The 18194-nt window shown below is 46.4% G+C and overlaps 1 protein-coding gene across 1 annotated transcript in view; it reads right to left on the bottom strand.

Annotated features, from left to right (window-relative positions):
- Positions 1-18194, bottom strand: part of C23H1orf167 (chromosome 23 C1orf167 homolog) — a 20610-nt gene extending 2416 nt beyond the window's left edge. The window contains exons 1-21 of the mRNA XM_074892966.1: positions 18060-18194; positions 13600-15422; positions 13004-13047; positions 12195-12414; positions 11836-12011; positions 11247-11344; positions 10702-10888; positions 10087-10268; positions 9558-9744; positions 9158-9380; positions 8401-8582; positions 8141-8237; positions 7600-7742; positions 6906-7117; positions 5970-6114; positions 3428-3695; positions 2744-2852; positions 2233-2464; positions 1989-2124; positions 1144-1254; positions 125-421 (exon numbers count right to left, since the gene is read on the bottom strand). Coding sequence (XP_074749067.1) covers positions 362-421; positions 1144-1254; positions 1989-2124; positions 2233-2464; positions 2744-2852; positions 3428-3695; positions 5970-6114; positions 6906-7117; positions 7600-7742; positions 8141-8237; positions 8401-8582; positions 9158-9380; positions 9558-9744; positions 10087-10268; positions 10702-10888; positions 11247-11344; positions 11836-12011; positions 12195-12414; positions 13004-13047; positions 13600-14859 — 4272 coding nt within the window. The 5' untranslated portion in view covers positions 14860-15422; positions 18060-18194 and the 3' untranslated portion in view covers positions 125-361. The remainder of the gene's footprint in view (positions 1-124; positions 422-1143; positions 1255-1988; positions 2125-2232; positions 2465-2743; positions 2853-3427; positions 3696-5969; positions 6115-6905; positions 7118-7599; positions 7743-8140; positions 8238-8400; positions 8583-9157; positions 9381-9557; positions 9745-10086; positions 10269-10701; positions 10889-11246; positions 11345-11835; positions 12012-12194; positions 12415-13003; positions 13048-13599; positions 15423-18059) is intronic.

Genomic DNA, 18194 nt, shown 5'->3' with positions numbered 1-18194 from the left:
TCCAGGAAAAAACATTGAGAAAAGGGAAAGCCTGTAAGGTGGGGTTTTGACCTTTAATCAGAACTCCAGCAAAATCAGGGTCCGGAGGAGAAGGGAACGCAACCTCACAGCAAAAGGGAATAACCTCCAATTTGTGCCTCTAGGGAGGTAGGATATCAGTCCTTTAAAAAGGAACTTTCACTAGGTACCACCTCTTCCTGGTTGTCCTTTGGCTACTGTGCTTCTGGCCTGCAGCACTGCTTTTATCATGAGCAGAGCATTCGCTTTCTTGATTGTGCAGGACCAGCTCTTTGTTGTGACAGCCAGCTGTATCCTCCACGTGTCCTGAAATGAGCAGCAGCTGCAGGCAGGCCCCCACCATTCAGCAGCATCCTTTGTCCTTGAGCTGGAATGCTGTTAGCTGGCGCCACCTTCCAAAGGCCTTAAATAGTAAAGTGGACAAATCAAATACTCAGGTTACCCTTGAGGGGTTGCAGCCACCCTCACAGTACCCGTAAACACAGCTTTTCCTCTAGCAATGGCTATGCCCACTGCCTCACCATTCGCTCAGAGCCCTTCCCCGTCTCCCCGATGTTCCTGTAGCCAGTAAGTGAAGTGCAGAGTACAAATCAATGTGAGAAGAGGAAGACCAGTGCCCACTCCGCCCTGTGATTTCAGCCCTTGCTCTCATCTTGTTAAAGGAGGACCTAATCCTGCATGGATCTTTGGGAGGCAGTAGAGGAGTGAACTGGCTATTTGAGCTCTAAGCCTTTGCCTGCTCACTCAAATTTATAGCAATTTTGTCTGCCCCTGGGTGCAAGTCAGCACGGTCCTCCTGCACCGATGTGGAGCCTGTTTCTTCCCTGAGTGGGCTCTTGAGAGGCAGGGGATTAGTGGATTAACATCTCTGGTAACAGTGGGGAAGGGGGCACACATCAGGGAAATTGACTGCTGACACAAAGCTTTGAAAAACACACAAAGATGAACCCATATAAAGCTGGAAGCTATTTCCCTTTGTTATAAGCAAGTCCCATTCCTTGATGTATTCAACTTCTCCCTAAGCATGTGCTTTGTGCAGGGAGATACAGAGAACACCAGTTGTTCCTTTGGGGTGCTTTTTGGTCCACTGAGGTCCACCGAATTAAAGCAGTCATAAAAGCTTACCTGAGATAGTAGGCTCCTGGCTTCCTCCTCCAAAAAATTCTGCACCACACAGCTTTGCAAATGTCGTCGTCTCCACACCCTCCAGGCCTTTTCTATCAGCCGCTGCTGGTCCTGCCAGGAAAAGAGGCAGTGCACACATTAATTGGGCTCTGGCAGGCAAACTACCTCACTTCCCTCTAGTCCCACCTTGCTTCCAGTTGCTTTCCCAGGTCCCTCTTGAACAACTTTGCATTGATAACAAACACAGCTGACTACTAACAAATTTATTCCTGCAAATACCGTGGCTAATTAAGTCACAGCAGCCTGGGGAAAGGACAGTGCCCCACCAGTGCTCTGGCACAGCTCCTCAGTGACTATGGATGCACTCGCTATACGTGTGTCATCTTGTCTCGTGGGCAGGTCAGAGCACATCTCACACAGCTAATGCCCAGGAAGCCAGACAGAACCTGGGTCTGTTCCATAGACGGCTGGGGCTGAGCGGAAGGGGAAGCCAAATGACAGCCCTTGGTAGGTTGTGGACACCAGAGGGATGTATCAGGAACACAGATGTGATACTCGCTGTGAACTTTTTGCACAGGTTACAGACAATCTATATAAATCATCCTGTCTCAGCTTCCCATCTGTAAGATGGGGCAAAGCACAATTAAGTATCTGGATATGCCAGTCTGCCATGCTGGTATTTCAAAGAGAAGGATGGAAAAAGTAGCCACAGCAGCACACCAGGATTTCTGGTGCACTCTGGTACTTGTTAAATCCCCACGTCTCATCTCCCAGGATGTCTGTGAGGCTGCAAGCAGAGCAGGCTTGCCCAGTAACCCCATCACTGCCACCCTGGTGACACTCACCAACACCTGAGCCAGGATCACCACCCTGCTGGCTTCTTTCCACTGATGCCATCCCCTTGCCAGACAGCGCAGTCTCCTGTCACGCTGGCACCAGTGAAGTATCACCATGTGATGCCACCACCTCAGATACTTCCTCCTGTAGGTAACAGGGGAAGATAAGCTTTATCAGTCCAGCAGCTCTACAAGAGACTCCTTCCCTGATGGCAGCAACAACAGGAAGCCCAGAGCCCTCCACTCTACTTACCCAAGCCCCTTCTCATCCTGCTCCTCCAAGTCCACCTCTGCTTTGTTGTCCTGGACCCTTGCATGTGCAGGACAGGGTCCTACCACACCAGGTCTCTCTACCAGGTAAGGGAGCATCAGCCTTTCAGACCTGTTTTGGTTTCTGTAGATCACCAGCCAGCGGTGAATAGCACTGGGAAAAAGCCCAAGAGGGACAGCTGGTGCTGAACCCTTTTCTCTGCCTCTTCTACCTTCTAGGAAAGAAAAGAGGAATCACACAGGAGCTAACCTCAGGGCTAGAGAGGGAGAGATCAGAACTGTCATAAGCCCTTAGTCCTTTGGCTCCTGAACACAGAAGCAACCCACAGTCTGAGTTTGATTGCCATGAGCACTTACTCCACAGAAGAATCCCAGGCATCTGGCAAACACCGGATGGCAAACTCTGGGTGGCAAACACCACTCTCCTTCCCTCCTCACTCACACTCCCCACATGGCCCCATGAAAAAAAAAGAGAGAACTGGGCATCTTCTTACTCATGGACCAAGACAGAGACATCTTCCTGCTCTTCCTAGCACCTATCAGGGTACTGCACTGCCGTAAGCACTGGGAAAAGGCAGCTGCTTTTGTCCAGTAGTTGCAGGCCTGCAAACAGAAATAACACAGCTGCAGCCAAGACTAAACACAATACACACAGACAGCACACACACAAACTAGCCTTAGAGATACATTTATGTTCATATCCCTGCAGGTAGTTTAATGTGCTAGACCCCAGGCTGGAAACTGCACAGATGAGATCCCAGCAGGACCGACTCAGCCCTTCCAAATCAATCGACCTCTTTGTGATTTGCTAGCTGTGAGCCTTTTGAAAAAAGCTGCAACTCTGACAGCTCTTTCTGCTCTGCAGGGACAGTGATTATCCCATCTCATCTTTGAGCAGAGAGGAAGGAGCGCTCTTGTCTCTCTGGTCAAAATGTCCCCATTCCTTATTGCTGTGCTCCAGATGGTTGCCGCAATCAGTGCCAGATTATGGTGATGAAGTTGTGTGCACAGTCTGTAAAGAATTTCAAGGCAGGGACTAAGCAGTCACCATGAGTCAAACCAGGTTTTTATACAAGCCTTGATCATCGTGACTCAGTGTCTAGTGACTCACTGAGGTCTTCACAACAGAACAGGCAGTTAAGAATAACTGTTTCATAAGGACATTCATTTTTTCTCACCTGTTTTACAGTAGCCACAGATCCTAGGTGCAGGGCTTGCTGTCCTCTTGAGGCCAATCGCCAGCGGTGACAGGCTTTACCCGGAGAGGGTTCCTGCCACCTGTGGTTTCTCTCTCCTAGCACCTGCTGTTCAGCTCTCAAGAATTTCACTCTCCACTCAGTAAAGCTCACAACTAGGAGGTGGTGCTCTCTGACCCTTTTAAAACAAGAGAGTGCTTTGTGCTGCCTCAGTCTACAAGCTGTGACCTGGGCCCAGGTGACCAGGCACCTGAAAAACAATACAAGCACAGAAAAGTGGCAGATGCCTGAAGTCACATTTCTGTGTCAGCACCAAACAGGCTATAGACCAAATTCTGCCTTCTCACCCCACCCTGCAGTGTTCACACATAAGTGGTCAAAGCAAGCTAAAAGAACATTCAACAAGAAAAAAGCCTGTTCCTATTATTCCTTCTGCAATCAACATTTATGTATCCTTCTCCATGTTACTTATTTTTCCAGTGCCTTGTCCTTGGGAGGTGTAAATTCAGCCTCCTCACTACATTTTCTTTCTACTAAAAACTTCTCATTGTACTTCAGATTCCCATCACTGTTACATTGCAACTCCTCAAAGCCCAGCAGTATGTCTGCTTCCTCCTGATCATTTTAGAATTTCCTCCTCTTCAAAGGCCTCTGCAAACTGAATGCAATGTTATACCGTGTTTTTCCTTTGCCTACAAAACACTTTTCCTAGGCTGCCCTGCCACTACACATAGTGAAAGAGGAATGAAATTAGTCAGCCTTCAACCTTTCTCTGTGCCAGCACCTGACCTTTAGGATGATGCTTGAGGAAGGCTTTTTCTTTATGGTGTAAGAATAAAACTGCTAAAATCTCCATCAGCATGGAACTCAGCAGACTCCTTAAGTCTGCTTGCTGCAGAACCAAGCTGGATTTAAGACAGCAGCTTGTTGTCAAGATTCAGATTTTAATTTTTTTCTTGGCTGTCACAAACTATGTATGTACAACTAGATGTACATCTAGAATCTTTAGGGAGACAATTTTATTCCAAAAAAATCAATGTCTACAGGAGTTACTATTAACAGCACTGTAAATCTGCACCCACAATAATCTATATCTTGCAGGCTGATGCTCAGGAGGCCAGTCTTCCTCTGCAACCCCAGAAGCCAATCTGCTTTTAACTTCTGGCTTATCCTTTTGGTTTCTTGTTCCACTTGGACTTTCATTATGCAAATCACCCCACTGCACCATAGGGCAGAGGTGTAAATATCCTCTGCCTGGCAGGCTTCTCTGAAGATCAAGAGAATCTATTGCAGGTTATCCTAGCATGAAAAATGCCCCCCTCAGAAGAGACAGGGCTCAGCCTGTACCATATCCAGGTGAGAAATTAGAAGCGCTCTCTCATCAAAGGAGAACTCAGAAGGAAGATTAATGGTGGAGACACTCTACAGGAAGGAGCAACATTAAGGACTTCTCTCGAACACACTTCTCACTAGGGTGCCACCACACAGATTGATTTGCAGAAGAAAATGCAATTGGGTGGGGTGAGTGCAGAGTCTAAGCATCACAGCCACTAAGGTTTTACTGGGTTTTTAGTTACTCTTTCCTCTGCAGATCTTTGTCTCCTCTCAGCCTGAGCCTGCAATTCAAAAGGAAATCTGCTAGGGCCAAACCTGCACTTGCCTCAAATGAATCCTTGGCATAAATAATCTTATTCATTCTTACCCTCCTGAATTATCTCAAAGAGAATGACCTGAACAATTCCTGGTTCACTGCAGCTGGACACTTCACTGGATTTCAGGCAGACAGTAGCCTCACACAACATAAACCACAAACAAAACAGATTTCAATGAGAAAGTTTCTGAACAGCTAAGAGAGAAGTTGTTAATGACTGGCAGCAGACACCTTACTCTTCAGATCAAATTCTTGTGTTTTCAGGATCTGCACCATGACATAAGACTCCAAGATACACTAAAGCTTCACCTATATTGTAACTAACACCGAGATGAATTGAGTATCATGGTTTTCCCTTCACAGGCTTTACTGAATATTGCTTTTCTGCAGGAATATATTGGACTAAATTTTTCACATTAGTTTTAATTAAAATCAACATGCTGTATCCAGAATCAAGAAGATTCAGGTTTGTAAACATCAGATCTCTGTAAGACCTCTGCCCAGTATTCCTTTCGGCAATTAGTAATTCCAGTGAAAATGAGGCTTTCACTTTTTTAAACTACACAAATTTGTTTGTATCTCCCTTGCTTAGTTTACAAATACCACACTGCGTAACTAAGACTGAACAGAAGTTCTGGAAAGAAAAGAAGTTTTGAGTGAGAAGAACGAGATGGCAAGTGTGAGGCTATGGGTAACAGACCCCTTAATGTAGGAGCACCCCCAGGGAAGCGCTCCTACAGAAGCTCCATTTACACACAAGTTAGCTGTACTTTCAAACCCAAGCTCTGGTCTAAATACACTGGATTCTCTGCTACATAAATTGCTCTTCACTCAAAGCTTCCCTCAGAAATGCTTTCGGGGCAGGAAACAAACCTGCGCAGGAGAAGACGATCCCAGAATAAAGCAGCATCTTTCTGCTTCCTTGTGTGGCAATACCATGTCTGCAGGATCAACCTCTTCTTCTCCTGGCAGCTGTGCTGAGCCCATCGCTGCTGCAGCTCTCTCACAGCACGCTTCCCTGGGGGAGAACAGAAGACCCTGCTGAGCTGAGCCGAGCCCATCGATTTTTTTTTTTCCCATCACAGAGTTCAAACAAGAGCAAAGAATACAGGTGCTGCAAGTACCAAATGGAACCAGACTTTCTAAGATTTCCTGTCTTCTCTTTAAGCAGCTGAAGAGACTTTTCAATTTATCTTGTAGTTTTTTTGTCCGCAAGGCAGACAGACCTCCTTTCACACACCACCCCCCCCGCCCCGCCCTTCCCCAAGCAAGGGATCACAGCCCACTTCGACTCATCTGCAAGGCAGTTTTCCATCAAAATTGGGAGTGTTCCTTCCCTGGCACAGTGTAAGTACTTAACACTTAAAGCATGTGGAATCCCCTGAGGGACAGGATCAGGACTGTTAGGCAGCTCCAAAAGATACACCCTGCTCCCACTGAAGCAAAGCCTGACTGTTGGGCCTGAGAAGATATGTTCAAGCTTGGAATACCGCACCTGAACTCCATTTAACTCCCCAGCTGCCTGAACACTCCTTTGGTAGTGCAGGTAAAGCGAGATCCACCCCTTTTCCAACCAGCTGCCAAAGGAGCATCTGCCCCAGCACAAAGCACTACAGAACAGCAGGGCACATACCCTGCTTGTAACCACAAGGCAGCGACACAGGCACTTACTGACCCCTGGGATCGTTTGTGCCATTCCAGAGAAGCAGTGCACAGTTACAACCTGAAGTGGGACTTTCCCCATCCCAACCATTCCCACAGCATTCCCCTCCTACAAACACAAGTGCTGCTGTAGGATGGGGAACTCACGTTGCCAGTAGGAATGCCAACGCCACAGAGCATCAGCAGTCATCTGGTGAATGTGACGCCTGAACCTCCGGTCAGCTTCCACTTTCTGGGCCAGTCTCTTCTTCCATAGGCTGAAAGCCATCTGGCAGCAATGAACTTGATGTTTTAGGGCTGCTGCTGCTGCTTTTCGGTTCTTATTTTCCACAACCCAGTGGTGCCAGCTGAGAAAGGCTCTGAGAAAGACAAAGGTCATTGCATCAACTGTAGGAACAACTCACAGTTTCACACCCTTGTAACTGAAACTTTAACAATAAACATAACATGAGGGAGTTTAGGAAATACATCTGATCTGTTAACATCCCCTCCCCATTAAATGTCAGGGGAAATGATGGACAGGGCAAGTTCTTGGGCCTGTTGTGCTCTTCAACTTCCAAATGAGTAGAGAACAAGGCCAAGTCAGCAGATAGGAAGTTACCAGGGCTTGCTATCAGCAGTGCTGGGCTTGCTCTAATTTGTGAGGCATCCCACCAAACCAGAAATGATTGTGTTATATTTAACACAGGGAAAAGCAGGAAAAAAACCTAAATAATAGGCTGCAAAACTCCCACTGAGGACAGAAAAAACATAGCTAGAGGAAGAAATGTTTTCTTAAAAGCAAGTGTAGAGCTCCCAAAACAGACAGCTTTAGGAAACTTCTGGAAAGCATAATACCTACCGAGACAGCTGAACGAGCCTGCAGCACTGCTGGGCCTTTACAAGTTGCTGAGTCCGAGCTGACCAGACAATGAAGTACCTCTGCAGGCAGCACTTCTCTGCTTGGTGCCAGCAGCTCCTCACTTCCTTGTCAGAACTGCAGTTCTGTAATCAGGAAAAGCAAAAAGGGGCCTTGAACTGCTGCAACAGTTACTCCATGCAGCTCAGCCCTTTCTCCTTGCCGCTGTGACTTCTATGATTGCCCAGCTCTCTGTTGCTAACCCCCACACACCACATGAACACCCAGACATGAGGGTCTAACACATCCCTTTTAAATCCTTGACACGTGGCCAATTTCCAACTCAGCTGGCAAATGGTAGGGAAGAGTTACCCTGAGAAATGCCTCAATCTCCCAAACCTTCTGTCAGAGAGAAGAGAGAACAAAGAGAACAGCAGTGAGACCTTCCATATGCTGATACTGAAACCCAAAGGCTCTTTGCTAAATTGGGCTATGCAGAAAACACTTGTACATTTATATGCATCACACCACTTTTCAGGCTTACCTCTTCCCATGTAGAGTAACTGGTAAGAGGCAGGACATTATTGTCTGGAATCTGCAGTGCCAAAGACTGGAACTGACCTCCCACAAACCAATTTCTTCTGTAAGACAAAAGTGTAAGGGGAAAGGAAAAAAAAAAGATGATAAAGTATCTGGAAGGATGATGTGAAGTGACATGAGGGACTAACCAGAAGGAAGGAATTCAGCCAAACCAAACAAGGGGCCACTGCTACCAGCACCCCAAGGAACCAGTCTCCAACTCACCCAGATCCAGTACTCTGTGGAGGAAAGGAGGCCTGTAAGCACAGCTCCCCACCCAGCTCAGCTGGCAGCTCTGCACGCTGGCCTTGTTGCAGGAAAGAACTGTAATACGGTATGTGTGAGACATCCTCAGCAGTCAGAACGGGGGAGAAGCTCTGCTGGCTGCTGCCACTAAAACTGTATTCCTGCAGGTATGGAGGGAAGAATACACTGTGAGGTAAGTGTCCTCGCAGTGGAACCACTCGGCTAACAGTTCCAACCATGCCACTTCCTCCTCTTTTTGGCAAGAATTCAGGGAAATCCAGGATACATCCAAGGAAACTGCAGACTAGAAAGTACAGCTCTGGAGTGCAAAGATGTAAGTGATGGGGAAGTTATTTCTATACTGAACAGTTATACAGTTATTTCTATACCAAGAAGAGGGGAAACAGGCATATGCACTTTCTCAGTGATGAGGCTCTTTGTATCTCATCCCTTCCACCTTGCAGCCACAGACAGGAACAACTGCACAGGAGATCCTCACTAGCTCAGCACCTCCCCAGATCACTAAATGATGAACCAGGAAGGGCACAGAGAGAAGTGACTTTATGATTTCTGATTACATTTCAACTCCAGGACCCCACAGGCTCAGTGCTCTTCAGGCCTAAATACTAAGCACAGTTTGCTGATGACAATATGATGTTGAAGCAGAAACTCTTCCCCCAGAAATCCCATCAATTTAATACATCAGAGCAGCGTGGATGTATCAAGACCTCCTCACCTTTTCCAGTGAGCTTTGAGAGGCTAGAGTAGCTGGAGCACTGCTGTCAAAGCCAGAAGATGTTGACAGGTCCTCAGAAAACAGCATGGCAAGAGGTTCTTCACAGACAGTCCTGTGCGAGTGTTTGGGACTTTGTTCAATTGTTTTCAGTGTGAGACACTTTTGGTTCCATAATTTCAGAGCTTTTCTGAGTCTACATTGCTCCAAAGTCTGAGAGAAAAAACTGAAACAGAAGATATTGAGACAGCAAAGTGACTGAAAAGGCGTATCAGAGGGGGACACTAGTAGAGACATGATGGGTGATAGATGGTAAAAGGGGTCCTCTTCCAGGAGGACCAGAAAGTCAAGTGAACACTACTAATGAGGGCAGGGCTCCAGGAACTGGCTCATCTTCACTCACTCAGCTCTGTGATGCTCACACAGCCTTGCTTTCCACAGCAGATATACTCTCTGGAGCTTCACCGTTTGGCAGAAGTCATCAAGAGGGTAGCCCATTTTCTCCGGAAACTGTCTCTCTATAGTCCACAATGGCTGATCTTCGTGCCTCTTTGTTGCAGTCTTGTCAGCTACTGAGTTTATAACTGGTCCTTAACCAGTTACAGAGAGTGACAGAGACAACATTTGTCAAAAGGCAAATGAAAAGAGTTTTCTAAGAAACTCAGCCCAGCCCAGCCCTCAAACTGCTTCTTTTCAGCGAGGTTTAAGACCTTCTGCTAGGTTTATGAAACAGAACAACAAATCTCCCTGTAGCTTCACTGACACATCCAGAACAACTAGTCCTCTGCCCACTCTGTTTTTTTAATACCGTGCATCATCTGAGCCGCTCTGCTATCAGGCTGTATTCAGCTGTTTTTCACCACACAAGAGGAGGAAAAAGGAGCCTAAGCACCTCCAAATCTTAGATTCTGCACAGACCCCAAGCTGCTCACCATAATGTTGCCTCCATCGTAGGAGGAAGAAGTTCATCATTGCCTGCTTATCATCTTCTCTGACCTGCAGCATCTCAACCCACTGCTGGAAGTATTTCCTCAGTGATACTATTCTGAGATGGGCCAGGTTGTGCCTGTAAAGTGCCTTCTGCTCAACAGTCTCCTTCCATGCACTGAAGCACCTGAGAATACCAAAGGAAAATAAAACCACATGGAAAACCACATGTACAAGCTTGTGTTGCCTCCTGAAACTGGGTTTAGTTCAGGAAAGACGGACAGAAGCTGTTGTCTTCTGAACTTCTATTCGTTTATTTCATTAAAAGCAATTGTCATGCTTAGAGCACAACAGCACAGTGGGTGCACTCAGGTTTGGTCTTTCAGGACATCAAAGGTCAGGACCAAAAAGCTTTGGCAGTGCACAGGAGGCAAGTCGTAACATCTCTGGCCACAGCAGTTCCTTTTCATGTTTCTATCCCTACTTTATTAACTCCTAAAACAAAAGAATAGATGGCTTTAAGATGGAGCAACACATCACTGTCTGGGTTGGCTTTGGCATTCCTTGGACTTTCACAGTGAACAGACTTCACATGAAAAAAACAGACCTCATCAACTTACCGGGAGACCAAGTTTCTTTGGATCCGAGTTGTCAGTGCTAAAATCTGTTCCATTTCCAAGCATTGGGAACGCCACAGCCAGAAAATTTTTCGTAGCTGCTTCTTTTCCAGCAGAGCACGGGCTTCCAAAAGCCTGGCTTCCTCTTTGCTCAGTAGCTCCTTCTGCAGGCGCCACAGTCTGAAAGCTGCTGCGTTGCAGGGCAGGAAGAGACCGAAAGGAAAAAAAATAACTTAGAAGAACTTCAAACAACTTGGTGTCACACAGCAAATATGCCCTGGCTGAACTCCAGATGTCTGAGAAAGGGCACTTATGGGAGACAGCTCACATTGCTGAAGCAAGAGCATCTGCTGCAGCTGAATTAATACAAGGAACGTGTATGACACGGCAAGTGGGCCACCCTCCACCATCACAGACACTGGCCCAGCTATTTGCAGGATCAGGTTCTGAAAGAGCCTGGTCAAAGCAACAACTAGACACAAACCAAGAAACACAGTGAAACAGTGATTGCCTCCAAGCTGCTCCAAGGCTACGGAATGTGTGCTTACCAGCTAGCTGTCTCATATCTCTGATTGCTTGAGCTCTCCAGCAGAACTCCTCTTCTCTCTGCCTACGATGAAGATGTGTCCACAGTCCTCTCTCCACCCTGAAAGTCACAAGCAGGCTTTAACATCCATCTATCCAAAGAGGCACTCAGAGAGCAGAATCCATAGCCTTCTTTCTCCCTAGGTAGCGCTCTCTTTTTGTCTGGACTTGTTCTTCTGCCTTCAGAATCAGAAGGCACAACAAAAGGTTTTTCTTTTGACACCTCTACTGTCCTGCTAGAGACTGTAGTATTGCCTCACTCCAATCTCATTTACGCCTGTATCATATATGCAGGTGACAGCTGACCTCAAGAAATAGTACAGGAGTATTTCTGTCAGATACTCAAATCAGACTGAAAACACTAATGCACAGAAGCTCTGGAATAGGACTGTTTAGCTCTTAAAATTAAGTTACTAATTCTCACAGGGCTTATATGCAGGAATACATCCAAGGACCTGGAAACAAGTTTGCCACCATTTGAGAAGAATTTCTCCCTGTGCTTGTAAACTTCCACTTGTCCAAGATAACTGAAAGAGAATGATCTCAACTTACCTACGAGCCTGCTCCGCTTCCTTTGAGTATCCTACTGTAAGCTGGTGCTGAGCTGAAGTTGTCATAGTTGCTAATCTTCCTACTCGAAGAAACCCCACTGATGAACTTTGGGTATGGGGATATGGCTCAGGCTGCGGAGCTTGCTTCTTGCTCCATTTTGCTACAGCTTCCTTCCACTGAAGGAGAAACCACATGATTAGAACAAACTGCAGGCAGAGTATCAGCATCAGGGTTCACATCACTCAATTTCACACAGGGCACCCCCTTTCTCCTCCCTATCCAAACAGGATTTCTGCCTTCTCTGACTGCACAACAGAAAACTCATGGAACTGTTTCTACTGTCCCCAGCCCATCCTCACCCTGCGGAAGCTGACAGCTAGCAGAGCCGAGGCATGTCTTTGCTGGGCTACCTCCAGCTGCATCCTCCTTTGGTGCACAGCCCACTGCAAAGCACCAAGGCCCTTCCGAAGCAGTTGCTGTCTGTAAAGCTGCCTGGCTGCAGCCCTTTTCCAGAGAATGTGTCTCCTCCAGGCTTGGAAACACCTAGTTAGCATTTGTCTGTCACGTAAGGGCTGGAAACTTAAAAAGAGAAAAAACAAAAATGAGCTCCAGTTAACAGAAAGTTAAACACAGCCAGGAGGTGGCAATCAGAGTTCAGTCATCAAGCTGAAAAGAGGTATTTCAAATCATTCTCTCTAAAGAGTGAAAAACCTGCAGCCTCACACCAAATTAAGGTATCACTGTTGTTAAATTGGTAGCAATCTCACACACATCTTATCCACAGGTCACAAATTTGAATCCCATCTCATGGGTAAGCCCAGTTCTTGATCTTCCCTAACTGTGCAGTGAGCATGCCAGAATTTGCTGCCCTGGAAAGTAGCACACATGGTACCAATGCTTTTTCATTGCTAGCGACGACCAATGTTGGATTTAGACGCTAGAGTTTAAAAGATACAGAAATTAATTTTTTTTAGAGCATTCTCCATTCTAGATGGCAACTGTTTGGAAAGAAAGAGATGCAGCCCCTGAGCCAACTATGGCAGAATAATGTAGATTAAGTCCTAAAACCAAACATTCCCCAGGAACATGCTTCCTTAGCCACTTTCCTGCAGTTTTCCTCCCCTGTTAACTACCAGCACACCCACACATGGACACAGAGTCTTTTTACCTTTGCTCATTCACCTTCAATGACCAGAAGCTGTTCCCCAACACCTGCAAACAGACAAAAGACAGTAACTCACATGATTATTCACACTACTCTGTTGAAGAATTTGTCTGTGCCCAGCATGGCAAGTAATTTTGGATGGAGACCAGAACAGTGCTGCCTCAGGGTAGTGTATTATGTCAGATGCCTTTGACACTACCCCCACCATTGCTCTGTGCATACTCTTACATACTTCAGATATGGAAAATCAGAACAAAACTGAAATCTCAGGGCCCTGCAACTACACACAGAATGAAAACCAGTTTAATGCTTTCTTTCTGCATGTAGATGCAGAGAATAAAAACAGGTGTTTACATTCCCAAGAACAACTAAGTTAACAAGCTGGTCTTTAGGAAGAAGCATGTGAGACAGAAGGATGCATATGTTGGGATGGAGCAGGACCACAAGAGAAGAGATTCTGGACATTTGGTGCCAGAAAAAACTATAGGACAAGCATCCCCATCACTGTTGTACCTCAACTCTGCACCTCTAGCAAGAAGCGAAAACAAGCGCATGCAGTATCTGTGAACAGGGATACTACACAGTGAGCACACCCTCACCTCTCTGGACACAGTTTCCTGTGTCTGGCTCCTTTCTTCACAGCACTGTTGTTCTTTGGCACTCCTCTCCACAGAAGGTTCTTCAGATTGGTCGAAATCGGCGTCAGCTTCCCAATTCCTCCCGCTGCTTTGGTAGGAGTGTTTGTGTCTCCTTCCTTCTCTGCTCACGTTCATACAATCTATGTCAGAAGATTCACCAAAGCCTTCTTCAAGTGCCAGTCTTCTGGCTGCTTGTGATCTAGAGTCACATACCTTTTCTGACTCTTTGCTGGACTTAACACGAGGTTCAGAGTTGTTGACTTCTACAGATTTAATGCTAAGCTGCTGGACTGGTCTAAACTCTTTATCTCCAGGAGGAGGAGCAACTCTCATGCACACTTCCCTTGGAGTCCCATACATGGCTACACCAACGTTCACCTGAGCCCTCCTCAAATCTGTCTCCAGTGACACCTGCAGAGCCTCTGGATACGGACTGGCTGGCAGGTCTCTCTTCCAAGATACAGCACATGGGGATGCCCCACCAGATATCTCTTCTCCTTTACGAACCTTTTCAGGGGAATGACTTCTTGTGTGAACATAAAGACTACCAGTTTCCAGAGTTGGCTTTGCCTGGGACTGGCATCTGAAATAAGGGGAGCAACTGTAGGAGGAATCTGCTTCTGTATCCACTAGCCTGCCAGAGCCCACCCCAGAAAAGAGGGTTTCTGGCTGGATGTCACCTGAAATTTTGGTTCTCCATGTGTTCAAGTCAATGTACCTGTATCTGTGAGAGACAGAGAGAGGTTCTGCACGACTGAAGTCCTTTGTCACTGCACCAAGGCTCCAGTCTTTAGCAAACGGGACACCCCATTTCAATCTTGCCTGAGTGGCACTGGTCTTTACTCCAGCTAGCTGTTCTCCTGTGCTCAGGATACTAGGAGGTGAGTCATCAGGAGCAAAGCACAAACTGCCACTGACTGGAGAAGACTTGGGCTCCTGACGGAGGGAGCCCCACATCCCCATCAAAGCAGTTTCCTGCTTAAGCCTCTGGATTGAACTGTACAAACCAGCAGAAATCTGTGAGGATTGCAAAAGAGACCGAAGGGACTCCAAACCAGATGGATTGAGATCCCCCAAGGCCAGGGCTGAACTGTGAGGAGCATTCACACTTTCACTTGAACTCCTTGAAGAGGGACACGCCACTAATTCATCCGTAAGAGGGGAATCTACTGCACGAGATGGCAAACGTGCATTGACCAGTGAAGGGTTCACAGGATCCATACAAGAAGCAGCAGGAGGCTGATGCTGTTGTTTTTCCACTGAAGAGTCACTATTCTTGTTCCTACTTTCTAAACAGCAATGGCGAGCAGTGTGTATGGAGCAGCTACCAACTGCCCTTGACTTCTGATGGTGGTGTTGAGGAATGTCAATACCCTCATTCCTTCTCCCTTCTAAACTATAAACCTCAAGGCGTGAGTGTCTCTGAGGGAGATTCGCAGCAGGGAGCACTAACAAAGCAAGATGGGGAATCCTATGAGCCACACCCTTAGAGCTCTGCTGCTGCAGCCTAGAGCAGAGATTATTCTGCTGCAGGAAGCAGGAACTGGAGAACTGACTGGTGGTGTCCCGGAATGGCTGAGAAGGGCAGGAGAGATTAGTCTGTCTCAGACTGGGATCTCTCTTCCCAGCTGACAGAGGTGCGGGACACAGCCGGCCTTGTTCTGCTGTCTGGCTGGGAGTTACACTGAATGGTGCAGCCTCAAGCCAGTTATGAGAAATGTCTACTCAACTTCTAGTGCCCAAATACCGCTCAACATTGACGTTCTTCTGAATGTTTCTTTGCTCTGAAGAAAAATAAGAAGAAATAAACACAGGAGCATGCATATTTCTCATCACATCTTGCCTAGTTTGCCAGAGGCTTTGAGTACTTTCCTTATGAATTTCTTGTCTCCAATCCACCAGCCTCAGTCCTGAAAGTATTACAGACACTACACTCTTCCTGTTTCTCAGCAGACAATCATGTCTGGTAGAGCAGGAATGACTGAAGGGGACAGACTCTGTTCTCAACAGAAAATCCGGAAAACAAAGCCTTCTAGCATTATGCATTCACCTGCAGCCTCAGAAAGAACTTGTTGCTAGCAAGGCTGAATTATCCTGCTGCCAAGACAAGGTAGTCTGTAGCTGCTTTTCCAGAACGCTTTACATCTAACCAGATCTACGTGACACCAAACAAGAACAGGTCTAAAAAAATGTTTTTACAGAAGTCAGTGCAACATGGTTTCAGCTGGAGTACAATGCTTACCCCTCTTCATTGATTGGAAATCCAGCTCAGATCTCCTCCACACTTGTATTTTCTCCAGGGCTGATAGGAAAGGTAGTGACTTGACTTAAGGTACTGTTTAACTGCTGAACAAGTGAAAATTTGTTCACATATGCTACAGCCCTGCAAAGGTTCAAGGCTATAGAGGCAAATTTCCTCTTGTCCACATGTAAACATGAAACCATGTTTATACATCCAGAGAATCTACATTGTCCCCTAACCTGGAAGGGTTACAGCACAGATGGGAGACCTCATTTGCAGTCTAGCCACTAAATCAGATGGTTATACATGTAACACTCATGCTGAGCACAGATGTGTAAGTTGCTGCTAACAGGTAAGTGCAATTTGAGGGGACTGTGATTTCATTCCCTCAAATTTTAAAATCAAGTTGTCAGTCACTCTGTCATTCTAACCACCATTCTTTTCCACCCCCCTTTTAAAAAATGAAAATGGTATTGTGAAAAGACACACACACCTTTAAAAAAAAAAAAACCTAGTCAATCTGAAAAAAAGAGATAGCACAGCATAAGAAATCAATGCCCATTGTCTTTTTCAAACATACTCAAATACCAGAAAGCCTCCTGTGAAATTGCACTCTGCTTCCAAACTATGTTTATCTCATTCTCTTCTAAGAAAGCTTCTCAGCCTCAGTCATCCCTGTTTGCAAACAGCCCACTTGTCCTTCTCACATGCAAACCCTTTCAGTAATCACCACAAACTGGGGAGTAAACTCAAGTACTAAAGCAACAGGAGACAATCATGCAGTGTTGCAATTATCCTTGGGAACTGCAGTTACTGCCTTTCATCCATCACCAAGTGTATCATGAATGGAAAGATCCCATTATTTTTTCCAGACAAGACAAAGTTGGCAGCTACAGAGTGAACAGACAAAGCATGGCTGCCTTCTTTAGGGTGCCTATCACCACATGAAGTATAACCACAAAATGCAGCGGACTGGTGTTCTGTAGAAGCACTCCTTACATCCCAGGAATACTCAGCCAACTAGCAATGTATCACAAAAGGGTGTTATAAAGGATTTGAAATGTGAAAAGGTATGAAGCCATCATGTTTATCAGTGCTGCATTGCTCCATGAACACCTGGTACCCGGCACTGGCCTATTTTATGCTCAAGAACCTAGACATAATCTATCTTCTTGATAACTCGTGATTTTTTTTAGTTCTCCATTTCAGTTCTTTCTAGCAGGTACAAGGTTCTCAACACACTATGGTGTTCTTCACCTCACTCATTCCTAATTTCAGTCTCACTGAGATCACGAAGAGATAGAGTCCTTTAAAAATCATGTTTGTCTGCCTTCCCAAAATTGCCATTCAGGACTTTAATGTAACCACTTTAAGCAGTAGTTACTCTTACTCAAAAGGCAACAAGATTTTATGAGGTGCTTTTTTAAAACTTCTTCTAAGGCTAAAAGAGATACTCAAGGCAAGCCGCAGATTTTGCGAACTGCAAAATCCATGACCAATGGATTTCATACTAGCTTTTATGTTTCCAACTAAAACACTTAATGCACGCTTACTATGTACACTTTGCAGCAATACACTAATGCAGTAAAACCTGAAACAAATCCAATCAAGCAAACAAAAATTAAGCTGATCAATGTACTTCTGTTGTTATAAGCAAAAGTAGGTAAATAGCATGGTTCATGAAAAGTAAATCAAGCTCTTTCAAGTGAATGCCATTTTAGCATTATGGAAACAATGACAGACCCATAATAAACACGTAAGCACTGCACAGACAACACTAATTTTCCCATCCCTGCAGACCAAGGCTGATCCACTTCATGCTGTAGGTTGGGAACGGCGACTGGTCCAAGATCACGCCTCATGTGCCGTAGAAACAAGGCTTTCCCCCCACTCCTCAAGTCTTACAAACTGAATCATGGCTGCCATCGCACGAGCCTCTCGTCCCCACTTTGGCATCAACAGGCAGGCACAAGTGTTCTTCCCTCAACCAGAGAGAGGGCAGTTCCTGCTCCGGCAGCTCCCTTCGCCTGCTGCCAGCCAAGGACCAGCCGGAGGCCCGGGATGGGGTGGTGGGAGCAGGAGGGCCGTCACCCCCAGCCCAGGGGAGCCATTTCAGGCCCTGCTCTCAACTGGAGGCCCCAGGCCCCCACTCAGCGTCCCCTCGTAGGCACTTACTCACTCTGAGAGCCACCGCCGGACGTGCCACTGGGCCTCGCCAGAACCCCAGGGACGGGGCACACGCCTCTCCGTGCCTGCGCCTCCGAGCGCAGGGGCAAACCTGCAGCTTTGTCCCCCATTTCACGCCCAAACCCCG

Source organism: Strix uralensis, chromosome 23, assembly GCF_047716275.1.
Source record: "Strix uralensis isolate ZFMK-TIS-50842 chromosome 23, bStrUra1, whole genome shotgun sequence".
In the NCBI taxonomy this organism is placed as follows: Eukaryota; Metazoa; Chordata; class Aves; order Strigiformes; family Strigidae; genus Strix; species Strix uralensis.
The sequence above is the reverse complement of the archived record's forward strand: the minus strand, read 5'-3'. Positions and strand labels throughout refer to the sequence as shown.